General features: G+C 38.8%; 1 protein-coding gene across 1 annotated transcript in view; it reads right to left on the bottom strand.

Annotated features, from left to right (window-relative positions):
* F8 (coagulation factor VIII) overlaps window positions 1-15,019 on the bottom strand; it is a 118,135-nt gene that overhangs the window by 33,875 nt on the left and 69,241 nt on the right. Inside the window, exons 15-18 of the mRNA XM_060138837.1 lie at window positions 12,896-13,049; window positions 3,737-3,949; window positions 3,226-3,454; window positions 2,853-3,035 (exon numbers count right to left, since the gene is read on the bottom strand). Of these exons, the coding sequence (XP_059994820.1) occupies window positions 2,853-3,035; window positions 3,226-3,454; window positions 3,737-3,949; window positions 12,896-13,049 (779 nt within the window). The remainder of the gene's footprint in view (window positions 1-2,852; window positions 3,036-3,225; window positions 3,455-3,736; window positions 3,950-12,895; window positions 13,050-15,019) is intronic.

The raw sequence follows: 15,019 nt of genomic DNA, 5'->3' as shown, positions 1-15,019 counted from the left end.
AAGAAATAAAAGGAATCCAAACTGAAAAGAAGAAGTAAAGCTGTCACTGTTTGCAGATGACATGATACTATACACAGAGAATCCTAAAGATGGTACCAGAAAACTACTAGAGCTAATCAATGAATTGGGTGAAGTAGCAGGATACAAAATTAATGCACAGAAATCTCTTGCATTCCTATACACTAATGACAAAAATATCTGAAGAGAAATTACGGAAATACTTCCATTTACCATTGCAACAAAATGAATAAAATACCTAGAAATAAACCTACTTAAGGAAACAAAAGACCTGTATGCAGAAAACTATAAGACACTGATGAAAGAAATTAAAGATGATACAAACAGATGGAGAGATATACCATGTCCTTGGATTGGAAGAATCAACATTGTGAAAATGACTATACTACCCAAAGCAATCTACAGATTCAATGCAATCCCTATCAAACTACCAATGGCATTTTTCACAGAACTAGAACAAAAAATCTTAAAGTTTGTATGGAGACACAGAAGACCCCAAATAGCCAAAACAATCTTGAGAAAGAAATATGGAGGTGGAGGAATCAGACTCCCTGACTTCAGACTATACTACAAAGCTACAGTCATTAAGACAGTATGGTACTGGCACAAAAACAGAAATATAGATCAATGGAACAGGATAGAAAGCCCAGAGATAAACCCACGCACATATGGTCACCTTATCTTTGAAAAAGGAGACAAGAATAGACAATGGAGAAAAGAGAGCCTCTTCAATAAGTGGTGCTGGGAAAACTGGACAGCTACATGTAAAAGAATGAAATTAAAACACTTTCTGGGCTTCCCTGGTGGTGCAGTGGTTGAGAGTCCGCCTGCCGATGCAGGGGACACGGGTTCGTGCCCCGGTCCGGGAAGATCCCACATGCTGTGGAGCGGCTGGGCCCATGAGCCATGGCCGCTAAGCCTGCGTGTCCGGAGCCTGTACTCCGCAACGGGAGAGGCCACAACAGTGAGAGGCCTGCGTACCGCAAAAACAAACAAACAAAAAAAACACTTCCTAACACCATACACAAAAATAAATTCAAAATGGATTAAAGACCTAAATGTAAGGCCAGACACTATAAAACTCTTAGAGGAAAACATAGGCAGAACACCTTATGACATAAATCACAGCAAGATCCTTTTTGACCCACCTCCTAGAGAAATGGAAATAAAAACAAAAATAAACAAATGGGACCTAATGAAACTTCAAAGCTTTTGCACAGCCAAGGCAACCATAAACAAGACAAGAAGACAACCCTCAGATTGGGAGAAAATATCTGCAAGCGAAGCAACTGACAAAGGATTAATCTCTCAAATATAGAAGCAGCTCATGCAGCTCAATATCAAAAATAAACCAACTCAACCCAAAAATGGGCAGAAGACCTAACAGACATTTCTCCAAAGAAGACATACAGATTACCAACAAGCACGTGAAAGGATGCTCAACATCACTAATCATTAGAGAAATGCATATTAAAACTACAATGTGGTATCGCCTCACACTAGTCAGAATGGCCATCATCAAAGTCTAGAAACAAATGCTGGAGAGGGTGTGGAGAAAAGGAACCCTCTTGCACTGTTGGTGAGAATATAAATTGATATAGCCACTATGGAGAACAGTATGGAGGTTCCTTAAAAAACTACAAATAGAACTACCATATGACCCAGCAATCCCACTACTGGGCATATACCCTGAGAAAACCATAATTCAAAAAGAGTCATGTACCACTATGTTCACTGCAGCACTATTTACAATAGCCAGGACATGGAAGCAACCTAAGTGTTCATCGACAGAGGAATGTATAAAGAAGATGTGGCACATATATACAATGGAATATTAGTCAGCCATAAAAAGAAATGAAATTGAGTTATTTGTAGTGAGGTGCATGGACCCAGAGTCAGTCGTACAGAGTGAAGTAAGTCCGAAAGAGAAAAACAAATACCATATGCTAACACATATATATATATAGAATTAAAAAAAAAAAAGGTCCTGAAGAACCTAGGGGCAGGACAGGAATAAAGAAGCGACACAGAGAATGGACTTGAGGACACAGGGAGGGGGAAGGGTAAGCTGGGACGAAGTGAGAGAGTGGCATGGACTTATATATACAACCAAATGTAAAATAGATAGCTAGTGGGAAGCAGCTGCATAGCACAGGGAGATCAGCTCGGTGCTTTGTTACCACCTAGAGGGGCGGGATAGGGAGGGTGGGAAGGAGACGCAAGAGGGAGGGGATATGAGGATATAAGTATACGTATAGCTGATTCACTTTGTTATACAGCAGCAACTAACACACCACTGTAAAGGAACTATACTCCAATAAAGATGTTTAAAAAAAAAAGTGAGCTTAAAGTCACTGGGCTTATCAGAATTTTTACACAGAAACAGGGGAAGTTTACTTTCACTATTAAACCTGTTTTAAAGGGACACTGGAGAACTAAAATGAAATTATGTTTTGATCAACATTGTGAGGAGTGCTTAATCAATATATTGCTTTCATACATAAACAAATCAGTCTTTGGGAAACTACTGGTGCCATGTGGGATTTGAGGTGGTAGAAAACTCCCTTTTTCCTAGGAAAGTGCTGTGACAGCAATTATCCATTTATTCTGTTCTATTTCCTTTATAGCACATTATCTGTATCTGAAACTATCATGTTCACTTGCTAATTTATTTATTATCTCTCTGTAGGGTAAAGTTACTTGAAAAAGTAAGCTACCCGAGAGCAGGGAGTTGGTCTGCTTTGTTCACTGGACATATCCCCAGGGCACAGACCTTTAAAGTAGGTTTTCAGCAAGCACAGTAAGTTGAAGAAAGAGCACAAAGTGGCTCGTACCCGGGTAGAGGTTGTAGACTGCCATTTTATACTCCTCCTTTTTCCGTACAGTGAACACATGTCCACTGAAATGAATAGAATGGATATTTTCATTGCTGCCCATGCTGAGCAGATACCATCGGATCTTTTGATCCTGAGCCATTGCTAAACCAGGTAGTGTATCCATCACATAGCCATTGATTGCTGGAGAAAGAACACAGAGAAAGCTGTTAAAATCTGTTGTATAAGTGTCTTTCCCTCCACTCCAGTCAAAAAATATTGATCCCTATGAGGATTCCACTCCCATACATATAGTCTCAAATCATACAATGTCGAAACCTCAGGCTCAAGGTTCATTTCACAGCGAGTAATATTTGGGTGTGGAATATATTACCATGGAAGCGATACTTTTCTCTAAAAGTGGGGTCCTCCATCTGGATGTTGCAGGGAGCCCTGCAGTTCCTTTCCATGTTTTCAGTGAAGTACCAGCTCTTGGTCTCATCAAAAATAGTGAAAAACAGAGCAAATTCCTGCACTGTCACTTGTCTCCCATGGGCAGCGCTCAGAGTGTTTGTGCGGCAGATCAGAAGGGGTCCAATCAAGCCTGAGTGCACATCTTTTTCCTGAAAGACACCAGTCCTGTGAGCAAAAGTTCTCTCACCCATGAACCAGAGTGGATTTCTCATCAACTTTTATGCCACTCCAACCCACTCCCCATCTTCCCACAGTACAATTTCTTCCTCTTTAGTAGATTCCAGAGCGATATGTCTAAGCCATAAATATGATGACACCTCCCCTATTTAAAGCTTCCCATTATGCTTAGGATAAATACCAAACTTCCAACATAACACAAAGCCTCTTTCTTTTAAACCAGAAAGAGGCCAGCACAACACAGACCTGCTTACCAGATCAACATCAGAAAAATACGCCCAGGCTTTGCAGTCAAACTCATCTGTAGTTGGTGCCATATGATGCTGCACTTTCCAGAAGTAAGTTTTGGTTTCATTAGGCTCGACAAACTTTTTTCTAGGTTCTGCTCCTTGCCTCTGATCTTCCTCATAAGAAATAAGGCTAGAATAGAAGGAGTAGGGACGAGATGCCTGGTTTTTAAATGTTACCTGCAGAGCAAGAAAAAAAAAAGAAAAGAAATTAAAAAAAGCAAGTGTTATGTTTTAAGATCTTGTAAAGTTCTTAGGTTAGGGTTTATAGCCCTAATAGCAATGACGATTTGGGGGGTTTTTATCCAGGTTTTTAATAGCTGGAGGAAATGGTACAGAGTATGGATGTTGTTAGAACCCAAACCTAAAGATCTACAAAAGAAACTGAGACATTTTTGAATTCCAAAATCTTTATGGCATGAACTCAAAGTTGCAAAGGAGAAAATTTCTAAATACTTAAAAGCAATTCCAAAGTAAAAGGGAAAATATCACCACAGGGGTTTTAAGAGACCCTAACTCCAGGAACTGATACTCTTAAATTAAGGTTCTTCATGACAAATGCCAGGATGAATACTTATGATATTTAAAGAAGACTTGTTTTTCAAATTTAAAAAAATCATACATTTTCATGGGACATATGGAAAGTAAAATAAAATTGAAGTCAGAAAAAAATTCACTCACAATCCCATCATTTTAGATCCTCCTATATCCTTCATGTAAACAATCAATTGGGACAATGGATGACTGTTTCTGGAAAAAATAAAACTACCTTGATCTTTGGCTCACACACACCAAAAACAAATTCTAGTCTACAGGAATTATCGATGGATTAAAAAGTTAAATGTTAAGAAATTAAACTGTAAAAGAAAGTTGAAAAAAGTATAGGTGATTTTAAGAAAAAAAATCTCTGTATAGGGAAGGATTTTAATAAACAAAAAAGCTATGAAAGTGTCATAAAGGAAAGATTTATGGGTTACTACCTAAAATTTCAAACCTGTTTTATTTTAAAAACCATTATATACAAAATTAAGAGAAAACAAACTTGGAAAAATATTATTCACTAAAATGATCAATGATCATTAATATATCAATGATCTATAATATACAAGGTAATATAAATGAACAAGAAAAGCACTCCCTCCAAAAATTTCAACTATGCAAATAACATTAATAGATAATTCATTAGAGAAAATCTTAAAATGTTCATGTACATTGCACTCCTGGAATTTTATCCTAGGAAGAGGGTTGTGGCTGCAGCATTACTTAAATAGCAAAACAAAAAACTATCTAAAAGGTTGTTCAAAGTAGGTGGTTAAGTAAACCATAAAATCATATAATGGACTAATATTCCATCATTTAAAAATATACGTAGGGTTTTTGTTTCCTGGTGCGCGAGGAGAGGGGATTCAGAGCGCTGTAAGGAGCCCCAGAGACGGCCGCGAGCCGCGGCTAACAGCGCGGACCCCAGAGACGGGCGGGAGACGCTAAGGCTGCTGCTGCCGCCACCAAGGGGCCTGTGTGCGAGCACAGGTCACTGTCCACACCCCGCTTCCGGGGAGTCTGTGCCGCCCGCCACTGCCAGGGGCCCGGGATCCACGGACAACTCCCCCGGGAGAACGCACGGCGCGCCTCAGGCTGGTGCAACGTCACGCCGGCCTCCGCCGCCGCAGGCCCGCCCCGCACTCCGTGCCCCTCCCTCCCCCCGGCCTGAGTGACCCAGAGCCCCCGAATCAGCGGCTCCCTTAACCCCGTCCTGTCTGAGCGAAGAACAGACGCCCTCCGGGCGACCTACATGCAGAGGCAGGGCCAAATCCAAAGCTGAGCCCCTGGGAGCTGTGAGAACAAAGAAGAGAAAGGGAAATCTCTCCCAGCAGCCCCAGGAGCAGCGGATTAAAGCTCCACAATCAACTTCATGTACCTGCATCTGTGGAATACATGAATAGAAAACGAATCATCCCAAATTGAGGAGGTGGACTTTAGAAGCAAAGATATATATTTTTTCCCCCTTTTTCTCTTTTTGTGAGTGTGTATGTGTATGCTTCTGTGTGAGATTTTGTCTGTATAGCTTTGCTTCCACCATTTGTCCTAGGGTTCTATCTGTCCGTTTTTTTTTCTCTTAATAATTATTTTTTTATTTTAATAACTTTATTAATTTTATCTTACTTTATTTTACTTTATCTTCTTTCTTTCTTCTTTTCCTTCCTTCCCTCCTACCTTCCTTCCTCCCTCCCTCCCTCCCTCCCTCCTTTGTTTCTTTCTTTCTTTCTGCTTCTACTAATTCTTTCTTTCTACTTTTCTCCCTTTTATTCTGAGCCGTGTGGATGAAATGCTCTTGGTGCTGCAGTCAGCAGTCAGTGTTGTGCCTCTGAGGTGGGAGAGCCAACGTCAGGACACTGGTCCACAAGAGACCTCCCAGCCCCACATAATATCAAATGGCGAAAATCTCCCAGAGATCTCCATCTCAACACCAGCACCCAGCTTCACTCAACAACCAGCAAGCTACAGTGCTGGACATCCTATGCCAAACAACTAGCAAGACAGGAACACAACACCACCCATTAGCAGAGAGGCTGCCTAAAATCATAATAAGTCCACAGACACCCCAAAACACACCACCAGACGTGGACCTGCCCACCAGAAAGACAAGATCCAGCCTCATCCACCAGAACACAGGCACTAGTCCCCTCCACCAGGAAGCCTACACAACGCACTGAAACAACCTTAGCCACTAGGGACAGACACCAAAAACAACGGGAACTACGAACCTGCAGCCTGCAAAAAGGAGACCCCAAGCACAGTAAGATAAGCAAAATGAGAAGACAGAAAAACACAGCAGATGAAGGAGCAAGATAAAAACCCACCAGACCTAACAAATGAAGAGGAGGCAGTCTACCTGGAAAAGAATTCAGAATAATGATAGTAAAGATGATCCAAAATCTTGGAAATAGAATAGACAAAATGCAAGAAACATTTAACAAGGACCTAGAAGAACTAAAGATGAAACAAGCAGTGATGAACAACACAATAAATGAAATTAAAAATACTCTAGAAGGGATCAATAGCAGAATAACTGAGGCAGAAGAACGGATAAGTGACCTGGAAGATAAAATAGTGGAAATAACTACTGCAGAGCAGAATACAGAAAAAATAATGAAAAGAACTGAGGACAGTCTCAGAGACCTCTGGGACAACATTAAACACACCAACATTCGAATTATAGGGGTTGCAGAAGAAGAAGAGAAAAAGACAGGGACTGAGAAAATATTTGAAGAGATTATAGTTGAAAACTTCCCTAATATGGGAAAGGAAACAGTTAATCAAGTCCAGGAAGCACAGAGAGTCCCATACAGGATAAATCCAAGGAGTAACATGCCAAGACACATATTAATCAAACTGTCAAAAATTAAATACAAAGAAAATATATTAAAAGCAGCAAGGGAAAAACAACAAATAATACACAAGGGAATCCCATAAGGTTAACAGCTGATCTTTGAGCAGAAACTCTGCAAGCCAGAAGGGACTGTCAGGACATATTTAAAGTGATGAAGGAGAAAAACCTGCAACCAAGATTACTCTACCCAGCAAGGATCTCATTCAGATTTGATGGAGAAATTAAAACCTTTACAGACAAGCAAAAGCTGAGAGAGTTCAGCACCACCAAACCAGCTCTACAACAACTGCTAAAGGAACTTCTCTAGGCAAGAAACACAAGAGAAGGAAAAGACCTACAACAGCGAACCCAAAACAAATAAGAAAATGGGAATAAGAACATACATATTGATAATTACCTTAAATGTAAATGGATTAAATGCTCCCACCAAAAGACACAGACTGGCTGAATGGATACAAAAACAAGACCCATATATTTGCTGTCTACAAGAGACCCACTTCAGACCTAGAGACACATACAGTCTGAAAGTAAGGGGATGGAAAAAGATATTTCATGCAAATGGAAACCAAAAGAAAGCTGGAGTAGCAATTCTCATATCAGACAAAATAGACTTAAAAATAAAGACTATTAGAAGAGACAAAGGAGGACACTACATAATGATCAAGGGATCCAAGAAGAAGATATAACAATTGTATATATTTATGAACCCAACATAGGAGCACCTCAATACATAAGGCAAATACTAACAGCCATAAAAGGGGAAATCGACAGTAACACATTCATAGTAGGGGACTTTAACACCCCACTTTCACCAATGGAAAGATCATCCAAAATGAAAATAAATAAGGAAACACAAGCTTTAAATGATACATTAAACAAGATGGACTTAATTGATATTTATAGGACATTCCATTCAAAAACAACAGAATACACATTTTTCTCAAGTGCTCATGGAACATCCTCCAGGATAGATCATATCTTGGGTCACAAATCAAGCCTTGGTAAATATAAGAAAACTGAAATTGTATCAAGTATCTTTTCCGACCACAATGCTATGAAACTAGATATCAATTACAGGAAAAGATCTGTAAACAATACAAACACATGGACGCTAAACAATACACTACTTAATAACGAAGTGATCACTGAAGAAATCAAAGAGGAAATCAAAAAACACCTAGAAACAAATGACAATGGAGACATGATGACCCAAAATCTATGGGATGCAGCAAAAGCAGTTCTAAGAGGGAAGTTTATAGCAATACAATCCTACCTTAAGAAACAGGAAATATCTCGAATAAACAACCTAACCTTGCACCTAAAGCAATTAGAGAAAGAAGAACAAAAACCCCCCAAAGTTAGCAGAAGGAAAGAAATCATAAAAATCAGATCAGAAATAAATGAAAAAGAAATGAAGGAAACGATAGCAAAGATCCATAAAACTAAAAGCTGGTTCTTTGAGAAGATAAATTGATAAACCATTAGCCAGATTCATCAAGAAAAAAGGGAGAAGACTCAAATCAATAGAATTAGAAATGAAAAAGGAGAAGTAACAACTGACACTGCAGAAATACAAAAGATCATGAGAGATTACTACAAGCAACTCTATGCCAATAAAATGGACAACCTGAAAGAAATGGACAAATTCTTAGAAAAGCACAACCTTCCAAGACTGAATCAGGAAGAAATAGAAAATATGAACAGACCAATCACAAGCATTGAAATTGAAACTGTGATTAAAAATCTTCCAACAAACAAAAGCCCAGGACCAGATGGCTTCACAGGCAAATTCTATCAAACATTTAGAGAAGAGCTAACACCTATCCTTCTCAAACTCTTCCAAAATATAGCAGAGGGAGGAAAACTCCCAAACTCATTCTACGAGGCCACCATCACCCTGATACCAAAACCAGACAACGATGTCACAAAGAAAGAAAACTACAGGCCAATATCACTGATGAACATAGATGCAAAAATCCTCAACAAAATACTAGCAAACAGAATCCAACAGCACATTAAAAGGATCATACACCATGATCAAGTGGGGTTTATTCCAGGAATGCAAGGATTCTTCAATATACGCAAATCAATCAACGTGATACACCACATTAACAAATTGAAGGAGAAAAACCATATGATCATCTCAATAGATTCAGAGAAAGCTTTTGACAAAATTCAACACCCATTTATGATAAAAAACCTGCAGAAAGTAGGCATAGAGGGAACTTTCCTCAACGTAATAAAGGCCATATATGACAAACCCACAGCCAACATCGTCCTCAATGGTGAAAAACTGAAAGCATTTCCACTAAGATCAGGAACAAGACAAGGTTGCCCACTCTCACCACTATTATTCAACGTATTTTTGGAAGTTTTAGCCACAGCAATCAGAGAAGAAAAGGAAATAAAAGGAATGCAAATCGGAAAAGAAGAAGTAAAGCTGTCACTGTTTGCAGATGACATGATACTATACATAGAGAATCCTAAAGATGCTACCAGAAAACTACTAGAGCTAATGAACAAATTTGTAAAGTAGCAGGATACAAAATTAATGCACAGAAATCTCTGGCATTCCTATTCACTAATGATGAAAAATCTGAAAGTGAAATCAAGAAAACACTCCCATTTATCACTGCAACAAAAAGAATAAAATATCTAGGAATAAACCTACCTAAGGAGACAAAAGACCTGTATGCAGAAAATTATAAGACACTGATGAAAGAAATTAAAGATGATACAAATAGATGGAGAGATATACCATGTTCTTGGATTGGAAGAATCAACATTGTGAAAATGATTCTATTACCCAAAGCAATCTACAGATTCAATGCAATCCCTATCAAACTACCACTGGCATTTTTCACAGAACTAGAACAAAAAATTTCAGAATTTGTATGGAAACACAAAAGACCCCAAATAGCCAAAGCAATCTTGAGAAAGAAAAACAGGGCTGGAGGAATCAGACTCCCTGACTTCAGACTATACTACAAAGCTACAGTAATCAAGACAGTATGGTACTGGCACAAAAACAGAAACATAGCTCAATGGAACAGGATAGGAAGCCCAGAGATAAACCCACGCACATATGGTCACCCTATCTTTGATAAAGGAGGCAGGAATATACAGTGGGGAAAGGACAGCCTCTTCAATAAGTGGTGCTGGGAAAACTGGACAGCTACATGTAAAAGTATGAGATTAGCTCACTCCCTAACACCATACACAAAAATAAACTCAAAATAGATTAAAGACCTAAATGTAAGGCCAGAAACTATCAAACTCTTAGAGGAAAACATAGGCAGAACACTCTGTGACATAAATCACAGCAAGATCCTTTTTGACCGACCTTCTAGAGAAATGGAAATAAAAACAAAAATAAGCAAATGGGACCTAATGAAACTTCAAAGCTTTTGCACAGCAAAGGAAACCATAAACAAGACTAAAAGACAACCCTCAGAATGGGAGAAAATATTTGCAAATGAAGCAACTGACAAAGGATTAATCTCCAAAATTTATAAGCAGCTCATGCAGCTTAATAACAAAAAAACAAACAACCCAATGCAAAAATGGGCAGAAGACCTAAATAGACATTTCTCCAAAGAAGATATACAGACTGCCAACAAACACATGAAAGAATGCTCAACATCACTAATCATTAGAGAAATGCAAATCAAAACTACAATGAGATATCATCTCACACCAGTCAGAATGGCCATCATCAAAAAATCTAGAAACAATAAATGCTGGAGAGGGTGTGGAGAAAAGAGAACCCTCTTGCACTGTTGGTGGGAATGTAAATTGATACAGCCACTGTGGAGAACAGTATGGAGGTTCCTTAAAAAACTACAAATAGAACTACCATATGACCCAGAAATCCCACTACTGGGCATATACCCTGAGAAAACCATAATTCAAATAGAGTCATGTACCAAAATGTTCATTGCAGCTCTATTTACAATAGCCCGGAGATGGAAACAACCTAAGTGTCCATCATCGGATGAATGGATAAAGAAGATGTGGCACATATATACAATGGAATATTAGTCAACCATAAAGAAACAAAATTGAGCTATTTGCAATGAGGTGGATAGACCTAGAGTCTGTCATACAGAGTGAAGTAAGTCAGAAAGAGAAAAACAAATACCGTATGCTAACACATATATATGGAATTTAAGAAAAAAAATGTCATGAAGAACCTAGGAGTAAGATAGGAATGAAGACACAGACCTACTAAAGAATGGACTTGAGGATATGGGGAGGGGGAAGGGTAAGCTGTGATAAAGCGAGAGAGAGGCATGGACATATATACACTACCAAATGTAAGGTAGATAGCTAGTGGGAAGCAGCCACATAGCACAGGGAGATCAGCTCGGTGCTTTTTGACCGCCTGGAGGGGTGGGATAGGGAGGGTGGGAGGGAGGGCGACGCAAGAGGGAAGAGATATGGGAACATATGTATATATATAACTGATTCATTTTGTTGTAAAGCAGAAACTAACACACCATTGTAAAGCAATTATACTCCAGTAAAGATGTTAAAAAAAATATATGTAGGGGGCTTCCCTGGTGGCGCAGTGGTTGAGAGTCCGCCTGCCGATGCAGGGGACACGGGTTCGTGCCCCGGTTCGGGAAGATCCCACATGCCGCGGAGCGGCTGGGCCCGTGGGCCGTGGCCGCTGAGCCGGCGCGTCTGGAGCCTGTACTCTGCATCGGGAGAGGCCATAACAGTGAGAGGCCCGAGTACCGCAAAAAAAAAAAAAAAAAATATGTGTGTGTGTGTGTGTGTAGGAAGTGTTTTTAATGACATAAGAAATGTTTATGACATATTTATTTAGAAAAGAAGGATGATCCATTGTGTAATTTTGAATACATAAAGAGAATACATAGGAAAAACATAAGAACATACAGCAAAATGATAATTATGGTATTATTTTTCAACTTCCTTATTTTCTATACTTTAAACTTTTTCAAAAGTGAGAATACATTATTTTTATTTAAAAAATTATTGGAGTATAGTTGATTTACAATGTTGTGTTCGTTTCAAGTGTACAGCATAGTGAATCAGTTATACATATACATGTATCCACTCTTTTTTTTTTTTTTTTTGCAGTACGCGGGCCTCTCACTGTTGTGGCCTCTCCCGTTGCAGAGTACAGGCTCCAGACGCGCAGGCTCAGCGGCCATGGCTCACGGGCCCAGACGCTCCACGGCATGTGGGATCTTCCGGGACCAGGGCACGAACCCATGTGCCCTGCATCGGCAGGCGGACTCTCAACCACTGCGCCACCAGGGAAGCCCTATCCACTCTTTTTTAGGTTCTTTTCCCATATAGGTCATTACAGAGTATTGAGTGGAGTTCCCTGTGCTATACAGCAGGTTCTTACTAGTTATCTATTTTATATATAGTAGTGTGTATATGTCAGTCCTGATCTCCCAATGTATCCCTCCCTCCCCCCTTCCCCCTTGGTAACCATAAGTTTTGTTTTCTACAACTGTGACTCTATTTGTTTTGTAAATAAATTCATTTGTACCCTTTTTAAAGATTTCATATATAAGCGATATCTTATGATATTTCTCTTTCTCTGTCTGACTTCACTCAGTATGACAATGTCTAGATCCATCCATGTTGCTACAAATGGCATTATTTCATTCTTTTTTATGGCCATTATTTTTAGAATCAGAAATCTAAAATACACACACGGGATTAATTTTCTTGTAATTTCATTGTCCTCAACTTACCATGATGTTGTCTTCGACTTCTGCTCTTATATATGGTCCCAAGAGTCCCAAATGTTCATTTAGTTCTCCGCGGTATAAGGGCTGAGTAAAGGAGCCATCAGCATATTCCTCAAATACCACCTTTTTGAACTGAGGGACACCTCCATTCTCAGCTCTGGAGAAAAAAAGCAGAGGAAAAGCAATATCCTCATGGACCAGGTGGGTAGAAATGCCTCACATTGTTGTGTTCCCTGTATTTGAGATACATTTGGTAGAATTGATGATGAATTGGAAATGTAATGGAGAAGGGAGGGAGAAAGAGGGATTAGAGATAACCTCCCGGTTTCTGATTTGGGCAAATGGATGGATGGTGATGCAGTTCACTGAGATGGAGAACCCTAGAAGGGTAGGTTGCTGTATACAGTTTTGGACACATGGGGTATCTATGGGAATTATATTGGGAAATACATGGAGACTGGGAGTTCACAAAAGAGGTCTACATGAAGATTATCTATATTTAGATGGTAAAAAAATCATGGAAGTGGCTTATCAAAGCCAATAGTCAATTTTATGTCCTCATCTTACTCAACATCTAAGCAACATTTTGCATAGTTAACCACTCCATCCTCCTTGACATACTCTCTCCAGGCTTCTCTAGTATATAAGATCCATGAAAGCAGCGGGATTTGTCTGTTTTGTCCACTGTTGTACTCCCAGCAGCTGGAACAAGTGCCTGCCACATAGTAGGTGCTCAAAAAAGATTTGTTGAACATTGAATGGATGTAGGGTTTATAAACATACTCTAAATATGAGAGCCTCAGTGTTCAGTCCTTGGACCACTTTTCTTTGCTTTTTAAAAATTCTGTAAAAACTGTGAACTAAAACTATACAATAAAGTGCATAAAACATAAATGCTCTTGATACAAAAAATGCAACCACCACTAAGATCAAGAACTTTGCCAGCAGCCCAGAAGACTCACTGTTATCTGCCTTTTCAATCACATCCTCTCCCTTCCCACTAAGTGTAACCCCCATTCTGATGTTTATAATTATTTATTTGATTTTGTTCATAACCGTACCACTTATGTATACATACCTAAAGAATATAGCTTAGTTTTGCCTATTTTTGAAGTATGCAAATGGAACCATACTGCATACATTCTTTTGTTTGTGATATTTTTTACTCAGCATTATGGTTGTGATTCGTCTATGTTGTTGTGTGTAGCTATAGTTTGTTCATTCCTATTGCTGTATAGCATTCCATTGTGTGAATATAATGCAATCATGTGCATTTGAGTAATTTTTGGTGCTTATACATAGTCCTGCTATGAACCTTCCTATGAATTTCTGCTGGGCACATCTAGGAGTGGAACTGCACCATTTTCCATTTTCATCAGCAATGTATGAGAGTTCCATTTGCTCCAAATCTTCACAAACACTTGACATTGACTGTGTTTTTACATTTTTGGCCATTCTAGTGGTTGCATAGCAGTGTCTCTGTGGTTTTATTTTGCATTTCCCTGATTAATAATGAGGTTAATTTCTTATGGGTAGTAGCCATTTGGATTTCCTCTTGTGGAATTGCCTATCCAAGTTTGTTTCCTTCTTTTTTGTACCAATTTTTCTATTGGATAATCAGCCTTTTTTTCTTATTGATTCAAAGGAGTACTCTATACATTCTTGATATGAGTCTTCGTTGGCCTTTTGTGCTGCAAACATCTTCCCTTCTGTGGCTATTTTTTCATTCTCTTTTTGTTATCTTTGGATGAGCATAAAGTCATAATTTTAATGTAGTGAAATTTATTTAAAAATTCTTCATGGTTAGTGCTTTTTGTATCTTGATATCAATTCTCTTTCTTTTCCTACCCTGAAGTTATTAAGATATTCTTTTACTTTTTTTCTTTCTAAGAGATTTAAGGTTTTATATTTATGTTTAGACTTGTAACCCACTGTTAGTGGATTTTTGTGCATAGTGCGAGTTAGGGATCCAGTTTAATGTATTTCCATATGGATATCAAAAAATTTCAGCACATTTATTGAAAACTGCTCTTCTGTGACACCTTTTCCATAAATCAAATGCCTATAAATGTGTGAGTCTAGTTTTGGATTTTCTGTTCTCTTTCACTGACCTATTTGTTTACTCCT

This window comes from Lagenorhynchus albirostris, chromosome X (assembly GCF_949774975.1).
Source record: "Lagenorhynchus albirostris chromosome X, mLagAlb1.1, whole genome shotgun sequence".
NCBI classification, from domain to species: domain Eukaryota; kingdom Metazoa; phylum Chordata; class Mammalia; order Artiodactyla; family Delphinidae; genus Lagenorhynchus; species Lagenorhynchus albirostris.
Note: the sequence above shows the minus strand (reverse complement) of the source record. Positions and strands in the feature narration are given on the sequence as shown.